Source organism: Ornithorhynchus anatinus, chromosome X1, assembly GCF_004115215.2.
Source record: "Ornithorhynchus anatinus isolate Pmale09 chromosome X1, mOrnAna1.pri.v4, whole genome shotgun sequence".
NCBI classification, from domain to species: Eukaryota; Metazoa; Chordata; class Mammalia; order Monotremata; family Ornithorhynchidae; genus Ornithorhynchus; species Ornithorhynchus anatinus.
The window spans coordinates 4,265,417-4,289,870 of record NC_041749.1 but is presented as its reverse complement, the minus strand read 5'-3'; the positions used below and the strand labels follow the sequence as shown (position 1 = coordinate 4,289,870).

The 24,454-nt window shown below is 46.4% G+C and overlaps 1 protein-coding gene across 2 annotated transcripts in view; it reads right to left on the bottom strand.

The window, feature by feature from the left end:
- EIPR1 (EARP complex and GARP complex interacting protein 1) overlaps positions 1–24,454 on the bottom strand; it is a 79,631-nt gene that overhangs the window by 6,701 nt on the left and 48,476 nt on the right. For both annotated transcript variants that reach the window (XM_039910254.1, XM_039910255.1), the window contains exons 4-6: positions 13,369–13,505; positions 5,279–5,446; positions 628–795 (exon numbers count right to left, since the gene is read on the bottom strand). In XM_039910254.1, the coding sequence (XP_039766188.1) occupies positions 628–795; positions 5,279–5,446; positions 13,369–13,505 (473 nt within the window). The remainder of the gene's footprint in view (positions 1–627; positions 796–5,278; positions 5,447–13,368; positions 13,506–24,454) is intronic.

Sequence of the window (24,454 nt, the reverse complement as noted above, 5' to 3'; positions counted from 1 at the left end):
GTGGGAAAAGGGACCGTGTCCGACCCGATTTGCTCGTATCTACCTCAGCGCTTAGAACGGTGCCCGGCGCACGGTCAAGCGCTTAACAAATACCATTGAACTGCCTAGTACAGTGTTCTGCACACAGAAAGGGCTCAAAAAATACCATCGATTGATCACAGAGGATATAATGAGTCCAAAGGAAACGTTAGCGACTAAATCATTCTGTCACCTAACACTCGGATCCGCCAAATTGATGATGATGATGGTATCTGTTAAACGCTTACTATGTGCCAAGCAGTGTTCTAAGCACTGGGGTAGACACAAGGTTGTCCCACGTGGGGCTCGGAGTCTTAACCGTCACAGCTAAACTGTACTAAACTCCTTAAGGGCACCTTGAGGGTGATGTCTACCAACTCTAGTATATTCTCCCAAGCGCTTAGTACGGTGTTCTGCCCGGATGTTTATACGAGGAGGATATCTCCAAAATCAAGGGTGTGATTTAAACGTGGGTGTTTCCATCAATCACTGAGTGCTTCCCGTGGGCCGAGCACTGGGCTAAGCACTCGGGAGAGTTCACTACAACGCGAGTCGGCAGACACGTCCCCTGCCCGCATACTTAATAAACAAAGCATCTCCTCTCCTTACTTTTCTTCTTGGTGGTGGTCTTCTGGATCGCTGAGGTCGTCGTCGTCTACCAGGTGCCCGAAGGGCTCCGAGGAAATCGATACCATGTTGGAAAGAATCACTCGACTGTCACTGCTGCCCGTCAGGATTAACTGGTCATGAGAGTGGTTGTAGCGGACATTCCAGACCCTAGAAAGGGCAAGGGTTATTAAGAATAATAATGATGATGATGATGAATAATTATGATATCTGTTAAGTGCTTGCCATGTGCCAGGCACTGTTAGGAGCGCCGAGCCCAGACGGCGGAGTCCCGCACAATCAAGCCATCGATCGGTGGTGTTTAATAATGTCGGTATTTGTTCAGCGCTTACTGTGTGCAGAGCACTGTTCTAAGCGCTGGGGAAGATACAGAGTAATCAGGTGGTCCCACGTGAGGCTCACAGTTAATCCTCATTTTACAGATGAGGTCACTGAGGCCCAGAGAAGTGAAGTGACTCGCCCACAGTCCCACAGCTGACAAGGGGCAGAGCCGGGAGTCGAACCCATGACCTCTGGCTCCGATGCCCAGGCTCTTTCCACTGAGCCACGCTGCTTCCCAGTTTAATGAGCACTTACTGGGAGATCGTTCTCTCCCAAGCGCTTAGTACAGTGCTCTACACACCGCAAGTGCTCAGTAAACACAATTCCCTGACTGATACAGCACAACAATACTGCATGCACCTTCCCCGTCCACGACAAGCGTAGCGGGGGAGACAGTCACTGATATAAATAAATGTTCATACCCTCGATTCTATTTATTGCTATTGTTCTTGTCTGTCCGTCTCCCCCGATTAGACCGTAAGCCCATCAAAGGGCAGGGACCGTCTCTATCTGTTACCCATTTGTCCATTCCAAGCGCTTAGTACAGTGCTCTGCACATAGTAAGCGCTCAATAAATACTATTGAATGAATGAATAAATTACGGCTACGGACGTAAAATGCGGTGGGGCTGGTGGAGTGGTGAATAAAGGGCGACGCAGAAGGGAGAAAAGGAAAGGAGGACTTAGTCACGGAAGGTGGGGAGAGGGATTGTCTGTTGGATATGAAGAGGGAGGGTCGTTCCAGGCAAGAAACAGGACGCGGGCGAGAGATCGGCGGCCAAATAGACGCGACGGAGGCGTCAGTGAGTAGGTTGGCATTAGGGGAGCCAAGTGTGAGGGCCAGGTTGGAGTAAGGGAGTAGCGAGGAGAGGCAAGAGGGGGGCAAGGGGACTAACTGCTTTAAAGCCGATGGTGAGGAGTTTCTCTGTGATGCAGAGGTGGATGGGCGACCACTGGAGGTTCTTGAGGAGTGGAGAAATATGGCCTGAACGTTTCTGGAGAAAAACGATCCGAGCAGCAGTGTGAAGTAGGGACCGGAATGGGGAGAGACAGGAGGCAGGGAGGTCAACAAGGAGGCTGAGGCGGTCGTCCAGGCGGGGTAGGATGAGTGACTGTACTAACGAGGTAGTGGTTTGGATGAAGAGGAAAGGGCAGATTTCAGTGATGATGTGTAGTTCGAACCTTCAAGATCTGGTGACGGACTGAATGAGTGGGTAGGATAAGAGGGCTGAGTTGAGGATGACGCCATGGTTAAGGGTTTGTGAGACAGGAAGGGTGACGGTGCCGTCTACAGTGATGGGAAAGTCAGTGAGAGGAGGGAGTTGGGGCGGGAGGATAAGGAGAGCTGTTTTGGACATGTTAGGACATCCAGAGAGAGGTGTCTTAAAGGCAGGAGGAGATGTGAGACTGAAGAGAGAAGCAGCGTGGCTCAGTGGCAAAAGCACGGGCTTTGGAGCCAGAGGTCATGGGTTCAAATCCCGGCTCTGCCACTTGTCAGCTGTGTGACGGTGGGCAAGTCATTTAACTTCTCTGTGCCTCATTCACCTCATCTGTAAAATGGGGATTAAGACTGTGAGCCCCACGTGGGACGACCTGATTCCCCTGTGTCTACCCCAGCGCTTAGAACAGTGCTCTGCACATAGTAAGCGCTTAACCAATACCAACATTAATAAGAGAGGGAGAGACATGAGGGCTGGAGATGGAGATTTGGGAATCATCCACTTAGGTGGTAGTTGAAGCCATGGGAGAGAATGAGTTCTCCAAGGGAGTGGGTGGAGATGGAGAATAGGAGGAGACCCTGAACTGAAGCTTGAGGGACCCCCACAGTTAAGGGGTGGGAGCCGGAGAGGGAGACCGAGAACGAACGGCCAGAGAGATGGGAGAAGAACCAGGAGAGGACAGTGTCGGCGAAGCCGGGGTTGGATAACGTTTCCGGGAGAAGGGGGAGGTCGAGAGCATCCAAGGCACTTGAGAGGTCGAGGAGGATCAGGATGGAGAAGTGGCCGTTGGGTTTGGTAAGAAGATCGCCGGTGACCTTTCGAGAGGGAGATGTCTGTGGAGGGAAGGCGACGGGAGCCAGATTGGAGAGGGTCAAGAGAGAATTGGAGGAGAGGAACTTGAGAGAGCGGGCGTAGGAACTCATTTAGGGCGTTTGGAGAGGAATGGCAGAAGGGAGATAACTGGAAGGAGCCGTGGGATCGAGGGAGGGGTTTTTTTAGGAAAAGGGAGAGTATTTACTGTAGAGTAAGAGCTTGGAGACAATATATGCATCCAAAAGCTGGACAGCGAAAAACCAGGGTAGAAAGAGCAACGATTCTTTTGAAATGTGGTGCGGGAGAAGGCTTCTGCGAATACTACCGTGGACGGCCCGAAAGACGAACAAATGGATTTTAGAGCAGATTAAACTGAAGTGGTCTTCGGAAGGCCAAATGACCACTTAGATTAGCATATTTTGGACACATAAGGAGGATCAATTCTCTGGAGAAGACACTAATGCTAGGAAAAGTCCAGGGAAAATGCGGAAGAGGCAGACCGGCAGCTAGATGGATCGAGACCAGAACGACGATAACGGAAGAACCGTCAGAAAGGTTGCGGATGACGGCAGAGGACGGGACGTTCTGGAGAGAATAGATCCATGGAGTCGCTGTGAATCGGAAATGACTCGACGGCACTTAATAATAATAAAGAGCTGGGGAGAGTCCAATGCAACGGCGTTGGTAGACAAGGTCCTGCCCACCTCGAGCTTTCAGTCTAGACCAAAGAGTTTGCACACTGACCTAGCAACCTTCTAAGGGAATGAGATGGCGGTAGTGACACGTGCCACGACAAGCAAGACAAACACACGTGCATATCTTTGCAAGCTATCAACGCTACATCAGATATACAAACTTGTCGTCTTCCACTGGTCCAGCACTCACAGTCTGGGTGGATGTCAAAGGGAGCAGCTTTGATCGATGGTATTTTCTGAGCACTTACTGTGTGCAGAGCACTGTACTAAGCGCTTGGAAGAGGACCCGACAACAGAGTTGGCAGACGAGATCCTCGTTGCCACCGGAGTGGGAGAATGTCCATATCCGTAATTTATTTCTGTTAATGTCTGTCTCCCCCTCTAGACTGTAAGGTCGCTGTGGGCAGGAAATGCGGCTGTTTATAATAATGTTGGTATTTGTTAAGCGCTTACTATGTGCCGAGCACTGTTCTAAGCGCTGGGGGAGATACAGGGTAATCAGGTTGTCCCACGTGAGGCTCACAGTTAATCCCCATTTTTCAGATGAGGTAACTGAGGCACAGAGAAGTTAAGTGACTCGCCCACAGTCACACAGCTGCCAAGTGGCAGAGCCGGGATTCGAACCCATGACTTCCGACTCCCCAGCCCGGGCTCTTTCCACTATTGTTGTACGGTACTATCCCAAGCGCTCAGTACAGCGCTCTGCACACGGTAAGCGTTCGATAAATACGACTGAATGAATGAACGAAGGAACGAGAAGTGGACGAGTGGATCATTCATTCATTCAGCTGTATTTATTGAGTGCTGACCATGCGCAGAGCGCTGTACTAAGCAAAGGCATTTCTCATAGTCATCCGCTTTCTTTGGGGTGGATTTTCTCAGGCACCATCTTCAATCCGAGCACCGCTATAACCCCTTGGGGGGAAATGTCAGTCTACCGTTCGATATATCAGACGGGCTGCCTCAAATTCTAAGTTCACGAAGTTTCCCCAAAAGTAAAATATGGATGAGGTGTAACCTGATAAATTAAACACATTCTCATGGCGATGGCACAGTGAAGAATCATAGAGACGAAAACGAAATGAATATATTCCTCTCCCTTTTTTTGGTTTTTAATCTCCTCCCCTGCTCGCCAGCCCCCGCCACCACACACACGCTATCTGAGTCGATTTGAAATCATTGTCGAAGTAGGTCTGCCGCTCAGAGCCCAAATCCAAGCAAGCCGACGCTCCAAAAGTCTAATCGCATTCACCGCTCTATTTCTTCTGACGGCGGAAAGAGTTCTGCGTAAACTCTTCCACACCGAACAGTTAATCTCCTCCGTAATTTATAAAAACCGACGACGGCCCGGCAATTATTTACAAGAAACTAAATTCCGAGGCTGTCTACTTCCTAAGATTATAAATCGTCACCGGAAAAATCCCCGTTTGAAATACGCCCGCATACAAGCTCCCCTAGAAGAGGATGATTCATAAGGGCACAAGCTGAGCGGGTCGGTGTCCTACCCGCCGCTGAAATTATGAGCGAAATAAATTCAAATAATCCCTCCGTGCCGAATGAGCAGCGGGTGGATCGCGCGCTTTACCAGTGAGAGTGCTCCTCTAACGTCTTCACGGGGTCTGCGACGTTCCGGGTGTCCCAGAACTTGACTTTGCAGTCGTCCCCACAACTAGCCAGGTAGTACTGCTTATTGGGGTTAAAGTCGAGATCTCGCACGAGCTGTCCGTGGGCGTTTTCTATGCAGTATATCTGGCTGGGAGGAAGAAAAAGAAAGTATCGATTTGACTCTGAAAAAGAAGAATAAGTTCCCAGTGACTTGTAGGTTGTGGGGCTTTTTTTAATGGTATTGGTTAAGCGCTTCCTCGGTGCCAGACACCGTTGAAGCGCTGGGGTAGATCCGAGGTAATCGGGTTGGATTCAGTCTCTGTCCCACTTGAGGTTGGCAGTCTTCATCCATATTTTACAGATGAGGTAACTAAGGAACGGAGAAGGAAGTGACTTGCCCAAGGTCACTCAGCAGACGAGGGGCGGAGCCGGGATTAGAACTCAGGGCCGTGCTCTCTCCATTAGGCCGCGCGGCTCCTCCGCTAGCTCAGCCCCCCGAAGCCCCCGAGCTGCGATGTCCCCGGATCTGCCTCACGGTGTAAGTAGGAGGAAGGTCTATCCCGGGGTGGCCCATCCCAAGCCTCTGACCGATCGATTGATTAATCCGTAGTACTTATTGATCACTTCCTATGGGCACTTAGAGAAGCAGCGTGGCTCAGTGGAAAGAGCCCGGGCTTGGGAGTCAGAGGTCATGGGTTCAAATCCTGGCTCAGCCACGTCACTTCACTTCTCTGTGCCTCAGTTACGTCATCTATAAAATGAGGACTGAGGCTGTGAGCCCCATGTGGGACAACCTGATCGCCTTGTATTCTCTCCAGGGCTTAGAACAGTGCTTTGCACATAGTAAACACTTCACAAATGCCATCATTATAATTGTTATTATGGGCAGAGCGCTGTATTAAGTGCTTGGGAGGGTGCCATACAATTTGAGTTGGTAAACGTGATCCCTGCCCACAGGTGCTTAAGAAATTCCATCTTTATTAGTATTATTATTCACGAGTCTACACTCCACGGAGGAAGACAGACTTCTGAATAAATTTCAGATAGGGGAAATAGGAGAGAATGAGGAAATGGACTTACATGCCGTGGGGCTGAGTATCAAAGTGCTTAATGATGATGAGGATCAGGGTATTCCATTCATTCAATTATATTTATTGAGCGCTTACTGTGTGCAAAGCGCCGTATTAAGCGCCTGGGAGGGTACGATATAACAACAGACACGCTCCTGCCCACGGCGAGCTATTGTGAAGCGCTTACTACGTGTCGAGCATGATAATATAATAATAATGGCATTTGTTAAGCGCTTACTAGGTGCCAAGCATTGTTCTAAGCGCTGGGGTAGATACAAGCTAATCAGCTTGGACCCAATCCCCGTTTCACATGGGACTCACGGTCCCCATTTTATAGATGAGGTCGCTGAGGCCCAGAGAGGTGAAGTGATCTGCCCAGGGTCGTCCAGCAGACGAGTGGCAGAGCTGGAATTAGAACCCAGTTCCCTCTGACTCCCAGGCCCGAGCTCTGTCCACTAGGCCATGGAAATGCAGAAGTGACGCGGGGGGGGGGGAGACGGAAGAAGATTTGATTTTAGGAGGTCTGGGCTGGTCCATCTCCCGCGACTCAGCTTTGTCTCCCGGTCATTGCTTACTAACCTGGCAGACAACTGTGTATTGGTCGGCGTCGTGTCTTACTGCGGCATAATAATAACAATAATGTTGGTATTTGTTAAGCGCTTACTACGTGCAGAGCACTGTTCTAAACGCTGGGGTAGATACAGGGTAATCAGGTGAGCCCACGTAAGGCTCAGAGTCTTCATCCCCATTTTCCAGATGAGGTCACTGAGGCCCAGAGAAGCCAAGTGACTTGCCCACAGTCCCACAGCTGCCAAGTGGCAGAGTGGGGATTCGAACCCATGACCTCTGACTCCCAAGCCCGGGCTCTTTCCACTGAGCCACGCTGCTTCACTCCCGTTGTGTGTCTCCAGTCCCTTCTCAATCAATCCATTGATGGTATTTACTGAGCACTTACTATGTGCAGAGCACTGTACTACTACTACTACTAATAATAACGTGGTGTTTGTTAAGCGCTTACTATGTGCCAAGCACTGTTCTAAGCGCTGGGTAGGTACAAGGTGATCAGGTTGTCCCACGTGGGGCTCCCAGTTTTAATCCCCATTTTCCAGATGTGGGAACTGAGGCCCAGAAAAGTGAAGTGACTTGCCCAAAGTCACACAAATGATGTGGGAGAGTGGGGATTAGAACCCACGACCTCTGCCTCCCCAGCCAAGCGCTTGGGAGAGCACGATACGTCGTTCCCTGCTCATAACGAGCTTTCTCCCCGCTTACGCTCTTACACTGTGAGCTCCCCGAGGGACAGGGACTAGGAAACGTGGCCGTCGACCCTGCTATATTGTTCTACTGGGCTCTCCCGGCATTTAGCACAGTGTTCTGCACCCAGTAAGCACTCGATAAAGACCACCGATTGATGTCGAGCTCCCTGTGGGCAGGGAAGGTGTCTGTTGTTGTACTGTCCTCTCCCAAGCGCTTAGTACAGTGATTTGCACACAGTAAGCACCCGATAAATATGACCGAATGTGTGAATGAATAATTCCACCTGTGCATGCTCTCCCAGCTCTTAGCACAGTGCTCTGCACACAGTAAGCACTTATTACTACTCCTGCAAATCCCCAAACTGGCCCAACAGGCTTTCACATGTGTTCTACTGGTGTAGCGGGTAGAGCCCGGGCCTGGGAGTCAGAAGGTGGTGGGTTCTAACCTGGACTCCGCCACTTGTCTGCTGTGTGACCTTGGGTAAGTCACTTCACTTCTCTGGGCCTCAGTCACCTCAGCTGTCAAATGGGGACTGAGACTGTGAGCCCCACGGGGGACAACCCGATGACCTTGTATCTACCCCAGAGCTTAGAACAGTGCTTGGCACATGGTAAGTGCTTGACAAATACCATCTTTTTTAGAGAAGCAGCGTGGCTTAGCGGAAAGAGCCCGGGTTTGGGAGTCAGAGGTTGTGGGTTCTAATCCCGGCTCTGCCACTTGGCAGCTGTGTGACTTTGGGCAAGTCACTTCACTTCTCTGAGCTTCAGTTCCCTCATCTGGAAAATGGGGATGAAGACTGTGAACCTCACGTGGGACAACCTGATTACCCTGTATCTCCCCCAGCGCTTAGAACGATGCTTCACACATAGTAGGCGCTTACCTAATACCACCATTATTATTAGTAGTAATATTACCCGGAACCATGGCTGCCTACGCTTCAGCCTTAAAAATCGCCAAGTTCTTTCTCAGGTACAACTTTTCCACTTCACGTTCCGGCGATAACGTTTCCCCCCGGTTAGATCCTCAGCGAAGATTGACATCGCCCTTCTTTCTAATCATCTTTTGCATATTTGAAGACCGTTATTAAGTCACCTTCCAACCCTCTTTTCTCCTGGGTAAATACACCGAGTTTCTTTAATCTCGTCTCAGAGGTTGGGTTTTCTAATCCTTAATCATTTTCGTTCTTGTCCTCTGGACCCTATCCAGGCTCCAAAAATTCTTCATTAAAGGAAGCATCCCAATGTGACTCTCTTTCCGCAAAATACGTAAACGCTAAATAGAATGAAATATTACTAATTAAGCCAACCCCTTTAATGCAGTGTTTGTGGTAACCAAATAAATTACAGGATGTCAAAGAGAAAAGCTTCCCTAATAAATAAGAGAATCTTTTAGCAAAGAGACAAATAATAAAATGTTCAAGCAGAGGGGAAAAAGTAGTCTGTGACTAACAGGTTCTGTTGTTTTGCTTTCCGACTCTGAATAAACAATTACCCTCGCATGAGCCACTGCAAGAAGACTCCTCAATGCAGGTGGTAGAATATGCACCTCTGGGAAACTCTTTATTATTATTATAAATAATAATAATATTTGTTAAGCACTTTTCACGGGCCAGGCACTGAAGTAACATAACTGGATCGGACACAGTCCCTGTCCCCCACGGGGCCTGCCGTCTAAGCAGGAGGGAGAAGCAACATGGCCTGGTGGAAAGACCTCAGGCAAGTCACTTTACTTCTCTGTGCCTCAGTTTCCTCATTTATAAAATGGGAATTGAGACGGTGAACCCCATGTGGGACAGGGACCGTGTCCAACCCGATTTGCTCGCCTCCACCCCAGCGCTTAGTAGAGTGCCTGGCGCATTGTAAGTGCTTAATAAATACCATAATTATTATTAAGAAGAGGCATTGAATCCCCACTTTTACAGATGAGGAAACTGAGGTACAGAGACCTTAGACCATGTGCCCAAGGTCACACAGCAGGCAAGCAGGGGAGCCGGGATCAGAACCCAAGTCCTCTGCCTCGCGGGCCCGTGCTCTACCCACTAGGTCAAAGCTGCTTCTCAGCAGACACCGAGGACCAGAGAACATTCTGGAAAGAGTCATTCAAGAACAACTGGATCCAGAAGACCGACCGCGCTCTAGACGCCGTCACCCAGGAAGATACACAATGGATGGTAAACTGAGCCAGCGAGGCCTAGAAGTGGCTAGAGCCCAGTCCCGGGAGCCAGAAGGACCTGGGTTTTCATCCCAACTGCTCCACTTATCTGCTGTGTGACTTGGGGCAAGTCACTTATCTTCTCTGTGCCTCAGTTTCCTCATCTGTTAAAATGGGGATTAAAACCGTGAGCCCCCTGTGGGGAACGCACTGGGTCTGACCTGATTAGCTGGTAACTACCCTAGGGCTTAATACAGTGTCTGGCACACACCCTAAAAAAATCAAAACAAAACAAAAAAAACCACTTTACCCTATTAGCCGAGTGTTGCAGGCTGAAGGTTAATCTAAGGGAAACTGAGGTGAGGCTCCAACTTGCCCCAAATAAACCATTCAAACCATCAAAAATTGTTACTGGGATAACAGAGCTAAAAGCACCGATGGAATTCTGCCACCTAAGCAGCATCGACAATCCCCTAGACTAGAAACTGGTTGAAGGCAGGGAATGTGCCTGGTCTTCCGAACACTTAGTCCAGTGCTCTCCTTACAGTAAGCGCTTAATAAATACAACTGACCGACTTAATTATAGACAGGGAAGCAGAAATCTTCCCCCCTTCAAAGCCCTTTTGAGAGCTCCCCTCCTCCAGGAGGCCTTCCCAGGCTGAGCCCCCCTTTCCCTCTGCTCCTCCTCCCCTCCCCATTCCCCCTGCTCCCTCCCTCGGCATGGCTCAGTGGAAAGTGCCCGGGCTTGGGAGTCAGAGGTCATGGGTTCGAATCCCGGCTCTGCCACTCGTCAGCTCTGTGACTGTGGGCAAGTCACTTCACTTCTCTGGGCCTCAGTTCTCTCATCTGGAAAAGGGGGATGAAGACTGTGAGCCTCACGTGGGACAACCTGATGACCCTGTATCTTTTAGCTGTTAGCCTTTGATCCTGTTTTCATTCATTCATTTAATTGTATTTATTGAGCGCTTATTATGTGCAGAGCACTGGACTAAGCTCTTGGCAAGTACAATTCGGCAACAGCTAGAGACGTTCCCTACCCGACAACGGGGTCACAGTCTAGAAGGGGGGGAGACGGACAACAAAATAAAACAAGTAGAGAGGCATCAATACCTTCAAAATAAATGGAATTGTAGATATATACCCATCATTAATAAAATAGAGTAATAAATATGTACAAATATACACGAGTGCTGTGGGGAGGGGAAGGGGGTAATAATAATGTTGGTATTTGTTAAGCACTACTATGTGCAGAGCACTGTTCTAAGCACTGGGGTAGATACAAGGTAATCAGGTTGTCCCACGTGAGGCTCACAGTTAATCCCCATTTTACAGATGAGGTAACTGAGGCACCGAGAAGTCAAGTGACTTGCCCACAGTCACACAGCTGACAAGTGGCAGAGCCGGGATTCAAACTCACGACCTCTGACTCCAAAGCCCATGCTCTTTCCACTGAGCCAAGCTACTTCTCACGCTGCGGGTGTGGGAACATATCTACTAACTCTGTTGTACTGTACTCTCCCAAGTGCTTAATTCAGTGCTCTGCACATATTAAGTGCTCAATAAATCCCACTGATTGGTTGGTTGGTGGATCCCTCATTGGTCTTTTCAGCCACACACACAACCCTATGAGAACTTCATCATCGGCGGGGTCTTCTTCGAATACAGTGGACAACTATATATTCTCTAGAGAAGTGGCGTGCCTTAGTGGAAAGTGCAAGGGCTTGGGAGTCAGCGGTTATGGGTTCTAAGCCCGGCTCCACCGCTTGTCAGTTTTGTGACTTTGGGGAAGTCATTTCACTTCTTGGTGCCTCAGTTACCTCATCTAGAAAATGAGAATTAAGACTGTGAGCCCCACGGGAGAACACCTGATTACCTTGCGTCTACCCTAGAGATTAGAACAGTGCTTGACAGAGTAAGCATTCAACAAACATCATCATTATTATTATTATTATTACATGATGCACACAGTAAGTGCTCAAGAAGTGCCAATGATTGATTGACTGATAAAGAAGAGACAAATATAATGGGTTAATTACTATGGATACCCCAAATCAAAACCATCTCTACTCTTCATCTGTCTTCTTTTTTTGACATCATTCTGGGGTTTCAGTCATTCGTTCATTCATTCAACCGTATTTACTCATTCATTACCCACCGTGATTCTGCCAGTCTCTTCCAAGAACAATGAGGTTGGAACGAAAGATAGAAACGGAACGAGGAGAAATGGTTTTCAATCGGTATATTCATCATGGCTGAACTACATGTTTTTCAGCTTTTGTTTATGAAACCAAATAAACCCTGTGATAGAAGCGCACATGCTTGGAAAGCAGCGATTTATTGCTATTCCTCTGAGTTTGCAGAAGCCATAGAACTAAATTTAAAGTTGTCCACCCTTAAAGGCAACAAAAGTTATTACAAGGCATCCGTCTTCTCGGTTTAGTGATAAATTACCGTGTGCTGAGGGGATAAACTGTATCTTAAAAAAGCTTGCACGGGCCTCTGTTGCTATGGCAACAGTTGTGCACAACATCACTCCTCTGCTTATCAAAATCACAACCAGAGTTGGAAAAATGTCTCTTATTCGTTAGGTCAGAATTACCTAATGATAAAAGCTCATTTTCTGGTGGCGTGGATCTTCAAGGTACGAGGGTTATCAATTAATCAATCGACCGCTGGTATTCATTGAGCGCTTGCGTGCAGAGTGCGTGCAGGGTGCGTGCAGAGCACTATACTAAGCACTTGGGAGAGTATAATATAACAGAGTGGGTAGACACGTTCCCTGCCCATAACGAGCTGACATTTACCCCAAAGGTAGCAATTAAATGAACGTTCGGCAGGGTATTTTGAAGAATAAATTAAATTCCCCTTCCTCGGGGGTATTTATTGAGCACTTACTGTGTGCAGAGCACTGCACTAAGCACTTGGGACAAGACGAAAGAGTTGGTAGACGTGTTTCCTTACTATCCCATCCTATCCCTTACTAGAGAAGCAGCGTGGCTTAGTGGAAAGAGGTCGTGGGAATCAGAGGTCATGGGTTCTAATCCCAGTTCCGCCGTTTGTCAGCTGTGTGACTTTGGGCAAGTCACTTAGCTTCTCTGGGCCTCAGTGACCTCATCTGTAAAATGGGAATGAAGACTGTGAGCCCCACATGGGACAACCTCATTACACTGTATCCCCCCCAGCACCTAGAACAGTGCTTGCCACATAGTAAGCCCTTAACAAATACCATCGTTATTATTATTATTATTATCCAGAGGATGAGCTTACAGTCTAGAGGCGACGTGGGCAAATTCGAATAATCTCACTTTCATTTTGAAGTTGGAGCACTTAAGCACTCCAGCACATTAAGATAAGCGGTTTAGACCCAGCAGGTTTCGATGATGCTCGACAGGTCAATTTGATCTGAATTTTGGAAAACAAATTGAAGGTCGAAACTTTCCGTCGCCCACTAGACAGTAACGGAGACGAACCACGCGTCCCGAGGCTTTCCAGTTGGAAATCACAGACGACCCCAAACGTTCTTCGTTTGAGCGCAAGGAGAAAACATTTGACTCCTCGTCCGGTTTTGGAGAGGAGGCGTCGGCTTCATTACCTCATGCTTCTCGTGTCCCATCCTCGAATGGCCGTGTCATTGGCGGTTGCGATCTGCGTACAGTTATGATGTGGGCTCCACCGGCCGGAGGTGAACTTCAACTGGCCTTTCCCTTCCAGAGCCGCAGAACTCGTCAGCTGGTGGTGGAGGGGGAAACAACGGAAAGAAAAAAACAAAACGACAATTACCCATCTCTAAACGGCCTCACAACTGTGGAACCTACAATGCCGGGAAGCAGATTCACCCCGGATGGGGTCTCCGGGTCCCGTAGCAAGGCACCAGCACTAAGACAACTAGCAGAGAAACGGTTTCTATTTACGAACCTAAACGGCGGGAAACAATATCCTTTCGAAATTTAAACAAGCGAACGCAGGCAGAAAAGGAGGAACGTGATTTCGATCAGCTGCTGAAACCCAAAAGAAAACATCCAAACTGAAGATCAAGAGGAGGAAATACCTGTGGCCTATGTTAAGGCAGCTCACTGCGGGCAGAGAACTTGTCTACCAACTCTGCCGTAGTGTACCCTCCCAAGCGCTTACTACAGTGTTCTTAATAATAATGATGATATTTGTTAAGCGCTTACTACGTATTTGTTAAGCGCTTACTACGTGCCAAGCACTGTTCTAAGCGCTGGAGTAGACATAAGGTGAGCAGGTTGTCCCCCATGGGGCTCACAATCTGAATCCCCATTTTACAGATGAGGAGGGAACTGAAGCCCAGAGAAGTGAAGCGAGTTGCCCAAAGTCACAGAGCTGACAAGTGGCGGAGCCGGGATTAGAATCCACAACCTCTGACTCCCAAGCCCGGACTCCTTCTACTAAGCCACGTTGCTTCTCCACAGTAAGTGCTCAATAAACACCATGGATTGACTGGCATTCTACTTTGCAAAATGCTTAAAGAGGCTATTTCTGAAGATCTCAGAGCGCTATACCCAGAGGTTTACTGTGTTATGAAATGAGTACTTTAAACCACAAACTATCTCGCGTTCCCCTCCTTCAATTATCTTCTTGTCCCCCTCCAAATTGGTTTCCATCCCCTCCACTCTTCAGAAATTGCCCTCTCAAAGGTCACCGTTTTCCTTCTTGCCCAATCCAACGGTCTCTACTTACTCCACCCTAATCCTCCTCGACCTCTCAGCTGCCTTGGATGCTGTCGACCACCCCCTTCTCCTGGAAACATTATCCACTTCACTGACTGTTTCTTCCGCTTCTCCTCCCATCTCTCTGGCCGCTCGTTCTCAGTCTCTTTCGTGGGCTCCTCCTCTGCCTCCCACCACCTAACTGTGGGGGTCCCTCCAGGTTGAGTTCTGGTTCCCCTTCTATTCTCCATCTCCACCCACTCCCTCGGAGAATGAAATGCGTGATCGTATTAACGTGGTAACATTTTGGATGGCGAGGAAAGCGAGGATTTTAGAAATGTTACGAAGCTGGGACCGACGGGATTTAGTGATGGATTGAATGTGTGGGTTGAAGGGGAGAGAGGAGTCAAGGATAAGGCCAAGGCTACGGACCTGTGAGACAGGAAGGATGGTGGTGGCGTCTACAGTGACGGGCAAGTCAAGGGGAGGAGAGGGTTTGGGTGGTAAGACAAGGAGCTCTCTTTTGGACATGTTAAGCTTGAGGTGACGGGAGGACATCCAAGTCGAGATGCCTTGGGAGAAGGAGGAAATGCGAGACCGCAGAGAGGGAGAGAGATCGGGGCTGGAGACGTGGATTTGGGAGTCATCCTTATAGAGCAACTCAGTCATACTGTGCTCTCCTAAGAGCTTAGTACAGTGCTCTGCACCCAGTAAGAGCTCAATAAACATGACTGATTCATTGATGGACTGATAGCAATCCATTTAGATTTTGGGCAACAGAAGAGTCTAACGGAAGCAGCTTTCACCATTAAAATGACCCTCTGGATTGTGACATTCAAAAAAGATGATGTCAATTTGCTAGAATTAAAAAAAAATAAAGGCAGAAGAGTGTAATCTGGAATTAGGAAAGAGAAAGTGGGAAAATAGACTTAATAAGGGAATCTCTTGCATCTTCAACAGTGGCACATTGGTTATCATAAAGGCTTCTATTTCTTTTCTTCATTCAGTCGTATTTATTGAGCACTTACTGTGCACAGAGCACTGTACTAAGCACTTGGAAAATACAATTCAGCAACAAATAGAGACAATCCCTGCCCACAAAGGGCTCATGGTCTTGGAGACTGTAATACGGTGCTTTAGCCTCCAAGCTAAAATACACGAAGAAGGAACTAGATGATCGCGATTATCTGGTGCGAGCAGAAATGTTTCCTAAAGAGAGAGAGATGACCGCAAGCTGACCTTATGCTTGTCATGGGCAGGAAACATGTCTACCAACACTGTCATATTAAAATCTCCCAAGTGCTGAGTACAGTGCTCAACACACAGTAAGCGCTCAATAAATACCACCACTTGATTGCTCGATCAAACCTTTAGTAAACTCCCATCAAGTTGATGAACTTAGTTTTTTCTTTGTGTAGGAAAAATGATTACATGTCGGTTTGGGCAGGAAATGAATCTACCAATTCTGTACTACTGGATTCTAGATGTTTAGTTCAGTGCTCTGCATACAATAAGTACTAAATAAACATGACATTGATTCTGATCTTCTCTTTCAGTGACTGCCACAGGTAAATACCGAAATGTCTTTATAAACCCCATACGCTGAAGGATTTCTCCAACTTGTTCCGTGCCGGAAATTTTTCAGGGTGCCGTCAATCCAACTATACCTGGCTGTTGCAACGAACCTTCCGTAAATCCCTTGGAAGAATATCTCAGTCGAAAAGATGGTACAGTTGGAAATATTTTTTTTAATTGCACCTAGACTCATTTTCCTTTTAATTTCTAATGATAGGTGAAAATGGGCCATCATCCGGTTTAATTTGCCTCCTGAGAAGCCCAGAGAATATGAAGTTTAGTCTCAACAAAAAGTCTCCACTTTCTCTCACTAAAAGTTTAACTTGGAAAATTAGGATAGGGTATACAGTGAATTACAGTGAATCTAACCACCCAGTGATTTTTTTTTTCATTACAGGAAAATGGCTCTATTGAAAACAGTGCTGTATGTACGAGAAATGGTTTCCAAAATTAAATCTATCCATGTTTTAGATGCAAAAGCCTATGTTTTAAAGAATATATGGTCTTTCCCTCCCACAGAGACTCCTTATTCATTCATTCACTCGTATTTACCGAACGCTTACTGTGTGCAGAGCACTAGACTAAGCCCATGGGAGAGTACAGTACAACAATAAGTGACACACTCCCGGCCCACAATGAGCTTACAGTCTAGAAGAACTGTAAGAACTTATAAGAACTGCTAAAGTTTACCCTACCAGAGAAGAAAGACACATGGGACATTAGGGTGATAGAGGAGGCTGTGGGTCATTAATGGCCCTTAACACTAATGTTACAAAATTAATAATTAGAGGTTATCAAAGATGACTATTTTCCTCATAAATTATCATTCTTTTGTTATATTAAAACATCAGAAGAATAATCAAAAAAGCGAATGGCTCTCCTCTGATGAGAATAAATACATAAGTATGACAAAGCCCAGGTTGCTCAAAACTGAACATGAAAAGTCGCCGAAACTTTCTCATCCCCTTTTTGTTTTGAAAGGACAAGGCCTTACACTTTTCCTCTTTGCATAACCTTAGGACGATGGGCTTTTCAGTGGCAAATATTCAGCTACTTAAGGTCAGCAATAGAGAAGTTTGGGGTACGTGAGTTTCGAAAAGAGGTCGATAACCAGGAAAGGGTTCAGAAGAGAGCAATAAAATTGAGTGAAGAAACATAGAGCGCTTGGCTTGTGAGAACAAATTAAAGGAGATATTTAATATATAGAGATGCAAATACTTGTAGTATTTGCACAGTGAATGACAGAAAACGGAACTTGATGTATGGGAAGAACACAACTTCAGGACAGAGGATGAAAACGGGATGGAAATTTTTTTAATGAAATTTTGTCAATGAGAACACTATAGTCTAGAAAATGGTGGCCAAAAGGAAGAAACAGAAACTGTCTCACTTGGGATATTTAAAAAAATATATATCTATTTTAAGAGCAGGGGGGAATCTAGATTTAGCTAGGATACAAACTTCCTTACTTTTCATCTCTAATTTTTATGATTCACTGGCAAATACACTATTTCAGCCTCCTAAAGGGATTAAATGAGCTATGAAGATATTTCCATGGGGACCTGTTCAAACTGAAGATATTGAAACAATTAAGCAGATGTGTAACTTCACTACTCTGAGACTTTTCTATCCAATTTCTTACTATAAATTTCTTTCTTACTTATAAACCTGGGACAGCGGGCCACTACGATTCCACTTAAGGCATTGCCAGCAGGAACGGGGCCCAGTTGAGAAGGAAACAGAGAGAGGAAAGTTATCAGAGCTTTACTGAGTGCTTACCGTGTGCAGGACGCTGAACTAAGCACTCGGGAGAGTACAACATAACCTGGTTGGTAGACACATTCTCTGCCCAATTCACACAAATGAAAAATGGGTCCTTCATACTTAGACTAGTTATGGGCAGGGAACACATCGGCTAATCCTGCTGTATCGTACCCTCCCGAGCACTTAGTACAACGCTCTGCACATGGTAAGCACTCAACAAATACCACTGATTGATTATTGAAATGAATATAGTAGGACACATCTCTAATAATCTGAACCTCATTAATAACCACCTGAAAGGTAACTTGGAGAAACGCACGGTTTTAAGCAATTAATGTTTCGGACTCACAGATTCTCTTAAGAGAATACATTGGATCTCCTAAGCCTATTCCACAATACGTGGATCTTTCCCCGCAAACGACAGCAATCCGGAGAAGCAAGCAAGCAAACGGAGAAGCAGCGTGGCTCAGTGGAAAGAGCACAGGCTTTGGAGTCAGAGCTCGTGAGTTCGAATCCCAGCTCTGCCACTTGTTGGCTGTGTGACTGTGGGCAAGTCACTTAACTTCTCTGTGCCTCAGTTCCCTCATCTGTAAAATGGGGATTAAGACGGTGAGCCCCATGTGGGACAACCTGATTCCCCTATGTCTACCCCAGCGCTTAGAACAGTGCTCGGCACATAGTAAGCGCTTAACAAATACCAACATTATTATTATTATTATTATTATTACATTATTAATCCCTCTCAAGTTCTTTCTTGGAAATTTCTCCTTTGCCTCTCTCTTCCTTCCCCACCGCTAGATTCTCCATCCCCTTGTCCCGGTCTGGATGCTCTTCACAAAGTGTATCAATCGGTCAACCATCTGTATTTATTGAGTGCCGACCGCATGAGAGCACTGTACTAAGTACTTGGGAGAGTACAATTAACAATATAACAGAGTGGGTAGGAGAATGGTGAGCAAACACAATGAGAACCAAAAGAAAAGCTCCACTGATAATCAATTAACGGTATTTACCGAGTGCTTATTCTGTGCCAGAATGCTGAACTAATCACTGGAATTAGTAGACATAACTGCTGCCCTCAGGGAGCTTACAAACTAGTGGGAAAGACGACGCTAAAATAAATTACAAGCGGAGGGAAGCAGCAGAAATTCCAGAATTGCACGTTGTGCTGCTTACCGTATTTACCCCGGTACTTAGTCCAGCGTTGTGCATAGTAAATGCTTAACAAATACCGCTGCAATTATTATAAGTGATACGTCAAAATCGCTTAGTCTTGTCTTTAAGCTCAATATCTTTCTTCCCTTTAACCGGCGATGGGTGAAGACGTTCTGACCCCCAAGAGAAGGATTCATATCGTCGCTAACACAAAATGTAAAAGTTGCCGTGGGTATATAGCAATAATTGCCCAAGCACCATCTGCTCGATATTTGTTACCGTATGGTAAAAAAAGTAAAAATCCACAGATGTGCACAGATAATAGAGGTGAAGCGACTCACGCTTAATCTACCCTACCCCAGCGCTTAGTACAGTGTCGGGCACATAGTAAACCCTTAACAAATACCATTAAAAAGATTTCAAACGGCAATGTTTCCCAAGAACTTTAAAGCCAAATGATAGGACAGGGTAGAAAGCCTTGCACCCATTTTTACATCTTTAGGGAAGGAGGAAGACTCCGAAGACAAGCACCGTCCACGGTCAAGTGGCTTCAAATTTCCTTTTCAGTTTTCTCTCCGCTCCCTCACCGTACTAACGGAAGTGATTTACGTGGCTCGTGGATGCCTCTTGATCAAATACGCTCCTACCGAAACACGAAACTTAACCAACACTCTTCCTCCTTGAACGAGCTCTAAAGACCCCCGTGGCATTCCGGTCTCTAGACCTCCCTGAGAGTTCCGTTAATGATTATAAATGGCAAGAAACATCCCATTTAATTGCGGAAGGTAATGATGCAGTAAGGAAAAGATTAGATTCACTGCAGAAATACCCTCAAATGATAAAAAAAAAAAAAATGGAGGTATGGAGGTGCTTGTTAAAGGTTTAGCCTTCAAATGCTACAAGAAGGGGTCACGGAGGGATATTAACAGAATAGCTGATGGAGGTTAGAAGGGAAAAACGTAAATGGTCGTGGGCAAAAAGAAATCAGTTTCAGAGGAGTCGACTGAAGGTATTACAAGTTTGATTATAAAATGCCGGTCCCGGTATGGGAGCACGGAAGTGGCTGAAATTCAAAAGGATGTGATTTAAGGCCTCGTAAAATCAGTTTGAAGGGCACCTTCTTGTCACACCCGGTGCTCGTTCCCTTTTCGAGCACGGCAGAGACTGGCAATAAGAAGTTCTGGTCCCAGCGTGCCCAATTTTCTTCTATCTAAACCCCAGACCTGACTGGATATTTAGCCCCCATCCCCGCCTTGTCAGCTCCCCTACCACTTACATAGAGATCCTTACATTCTACCACCGCCCAGATCTCTGATTCATTCATTCATTCATTCGATCCTATTTACTGAGCACTTACTGTGTGCAGAGCACACTGTACTAAGCGCTTGGAAAGTACAATTCGGCAAGAAATAGAGACAATCCCTACCCAACACCGGGCTCACAGTCTAGAAGGGGGGAGACAGACAACAAAACAAGCAGACAGGCATCAACAGCATCAATGTAAATAAACAGAATTGTAGATAAAATAAATAAATCAATTGTGGTATTTGTTCATTCATTCAATAGCATTTATTGAGCGCTTACTATGTGCAGAGCACTGTACTAAGCGCTTGGAATGTACAAATATTTGTTAAGCACTTACTATGTGCCAAGCACTGATCTAGGCGCTGGGGGATATATACTCATTATCAATAAAATAAATAGAATAATAAATATATACAAATCTACACAAGTGCTGTGGGGAGGGGAAGGGGGTAGAGCAGAGGGAGGGAGTCGGGGCGATGGGGAGGGGAGGAGGAGCGGAGGGAAAGGGGGGCTCAGTGTGGGAAGGCCTCCTGGAGGAGGGGAGCTCTCGGTAGGGCTTTGAAGGGGGGAAGAGAGTTAGTTTGGAGGATATGAGGAGGGAGGGCATGGGCCAGGGGTCGGCAGCGGGACAGGTGCGAACGGGACTGTGAGGTGGTGGGAGGCAGAGAAGCGGAGTGTGCGGGCTGGGATGATAATAATGATGGCATTTGTTAAGCGTTTACTGTGTGCCAAGCACTGTTCTAAGCGCTGATGGAGAAGGAGAGACGGAAGGCCCGTCCTCATGCCTGCCTCCCCGTCTAGACTGTAAACTCCTCGAGGGTGGGGATTGTATCCAGCAATTCCACTTGTAGAGCAGTGGCCAGAGCTCCCAGGAAGCCTTCCACACAATGCCAACGACTGATGGATGGCTCGACTGAATGAGCAGAAATGTTCAGGGTCGGTCTTTGGCGGTATAAACTTCCGGGGCTTTATCATACAGAAAAAGCACGTGGCTTAGTGAATAGAGCCCAAGCTTGGGAGTCAGAAGGACCTGGGTTCTAATCCCCGCTCTGCTGTTTGTCCACTGTGTGACCTGAGGCAAGACACTTCACCTCTCTGGGACTCAGTTTCCTCATCTGTAAAACAGGGATTAAGACTGTGAGCCCCACCTGGGACGGAGACTGTGTCCCGCCCATTTGCTTGCATCTTCCCTAGAGCTTAGAACAATACTTGCCACATAGTAAGTGCTTAACAAATACCATAATTATTATTATTATACAATACATACTCTTTAAACTATACGAATGCAAAACAAACCAAAAGGAGAGAATACTATCTCCCCTAAAGGCCTGCTTTCGGCTCTTGGTATTAAGTAATTTGAATTATTACGAGACGATGCCTTTCGCCAGGGGTTCCCATGATGCTTTTGAGACAGGTTAAAGGCCAGAAGAAAGCAGCTGGATGTGGGCCATTATTTTCTAGCTGTGCCCAAATTATATTACCTTTATGTGTTGCTTTTCTGGAAGAAATCCTGAGATTTCTTGAAAAATAATAAAAATGTTAGCGGATGAGATAGAATTCAGAGACTCGGCTAGCTCAGACTTATAGGTCTTAAAATATTTCCGAAACGTATGAATTATGAATCAAAAGATTCTCAAATTTGGAAGCTGTGCATCAGTTTCTAGCTGAATTTTTATGAAGTTGACATGATTCTAACTACTGAGAAACAGCGTGGCTGCGTGGAAAAAGGACAGGTCTGGGAAACGGGGGACCTGGGTTCTAATTCCGGCTCTGCCACTTGCCTGCTGTATGACCTGGGGCAAGTTGCTTAGCTTCTGTGCCTCAGTTTCCTCATCTGTAAAACAGAGATTTAATACCTGTTCTCTCTCCTACTTAAGAGTGTGAGCCCTGTGTTAGGTAGGGACTATGTCCAGGTTGATGTATCTTAACTGTACCTCAGCACCTAGTTTAGTGCTTGGCTCATAGTAAGAGCTTAATAAATATTATTGCTGTCATTACTATTATTATTATCACTCTGTACTGACTAAGGTAAAAGCAAGAGGTAATGAGGAGAATAGCTGTTTTTCAGGAACTAAAGAAAAAGTCACTTCCTCAATTTATTCTTCTAGGGCTGTAAAAATTAGATCAGACATCAGATAACTGGATAGGTTGTGGTCACTATGAAAAAGGCCAAGGACTGATCCAGGAAGAAATGGTATTTTCAGAAATGGTTCCAGGTAACTGTCCTTTACAGGTTTGGATACCAACATCTGACCTATGCAATTTAGATTTAACAAATTACACCTTGTAAAAAAAAAAATGCAAAGAAGCCCTCCTTCTCGAGAAGTACAAAAAAAAAATTGGAATTATAGTTCTTTATTCCAGTGAGAGTATAATTTCTTGAGAACTGATTTTCTTCACTGCGGGTTGAAGAAGCATTTAGTCTTTGGTTTAATTAGTTGCTCGGGTTTATTAATTTCAAATTTTAAGCAACTAACACTCGGCATCTTGTAAGCTTTCAGATATGTACCAGTGGGGCAATTTATCAATTCCAAACCAACCGAGTCAACTAACCGATTCACTTAAAACCTCAACAAGAGGATTCAACCGGACTCGGCTTTCACATTTTCTATGAGAGCTGTGGCGACTGGAAAGCTAACAACACTCTACCCTCCCTTCTCTCTAAAACAGTCCATATTTTGACTCTCACCACTACCGAGGCAAAGACAGAGACACGGTTCTTCCTCGGATTCACGGGAGACGGGAGAGACTGGAATAACTCTACAGCTCGGTTAGATTCCATGACTTTAACTCCCCCCACCTCCAGTTTACGGGGGGAGTGGGCTGGGAGGTGATTTTTCTTTATTTTTTTTGGTTTAAGCAGGGCTACAATTGATTACACCCACTGCTATCACTTCCTTTCGGCCAATGCTCTCTCCCTTTTACCTGCTCTGACCATGGGCAAATCTCTTCACATCTCTGGGCTCCAGTTTCCTCATGTGTAAAATGCGATCGAAGACCACGTTTTTCTCCTCCTTAGGCTGTGATCCTCATGGGCGACAGGGACTGTGACTGATCTGGCTGTACTTTATCTCCCCCAGTGCTTCGCACGGTGCTTGGCATATATTAAGATTATCGTGTGCAAAGCAGTGTCTGTGTAAGGAGAAGTGGTGCGGCCTAGGTAGAGCATGGGCCCGGAAGTCGGAAGGAGTTGGATTCTACTCTCGGCTCCGCCACTGGCCTTCTGTGTGACCTTGGGCAAGTCACTTAACTTCTCTGTGTCCCAGCTGCAAGATGGAGATTTAGACTGTGTCCAATCTGATGAGCCTGAATCTACCCCAGTGCTTAGTACAGTGCCTGACACACAGTAAGTGCTTCATCTCTTTCCCACTTCCTCTCGCTATTTTAGACTCCCTAGTCATAATTTTATATCATCGGATCTAGTATTTCAATTTTTGTATTCCTGATCCTTCTTCCCAAGACCGTTCTCAAGTACAAATATATGTGTTATCAACAGGTGTTCGAGCACCATTTTATGGGAAAGAATCAGAAACTTTTAAAATAAGACACCCCTCAAAAAAAAAAAAACCCAAAGAGCACTGTGGTGTTTGTTGAGCACTTATCATGTGTCAAGCACTGTTCTAAGCACAGGGGTAGACACAAGAAGACCAGGTCCCACGTGAGGCTCACAGTTTAAGAAGGAGGGAAAACTGGCAGTGAACCCCCATTTAGCAGATGAGGGAACTGAGACCCAGAGAAGTGAAGTGAGCTGCCCAAACTCACACATCTGGCAAGCGGTGGAGCCGGGATTAGAACTCAGGTCCGTGCTCTATCCCACTAGGCCGTGCTGCTTCTCCCTGGCCCTCATTAAAATCAGTAGGCTTTTCTTTGTTTTTTTTAAAAACTTACATTTCCATTGCATAGAAAGACCCTTAAAATTGCTACCCATCCCATCTGACAGCCAAAATGTCCTTGAAATGTTCAGGCAACTCGGTAGGGTTGAAAGCGCTCTTGGAGGTAGGATGCTCCAAAGCGGAATCTCAATGATGCTGCTACAATTTCGGTGAGAGTTATTATTATTATTATTAAGTGCCGTCGAGTCATTTCCGATCCATAGCGAGTCCATGGATAGACTTTCTCCAGGAGGTCCCGTCCTCTGCCATAACTCGCAACCTTTCTAATGTTTTTTTCCGTTATCACCGTTATGCTCTCTCTCCATCTAGCTGCCGG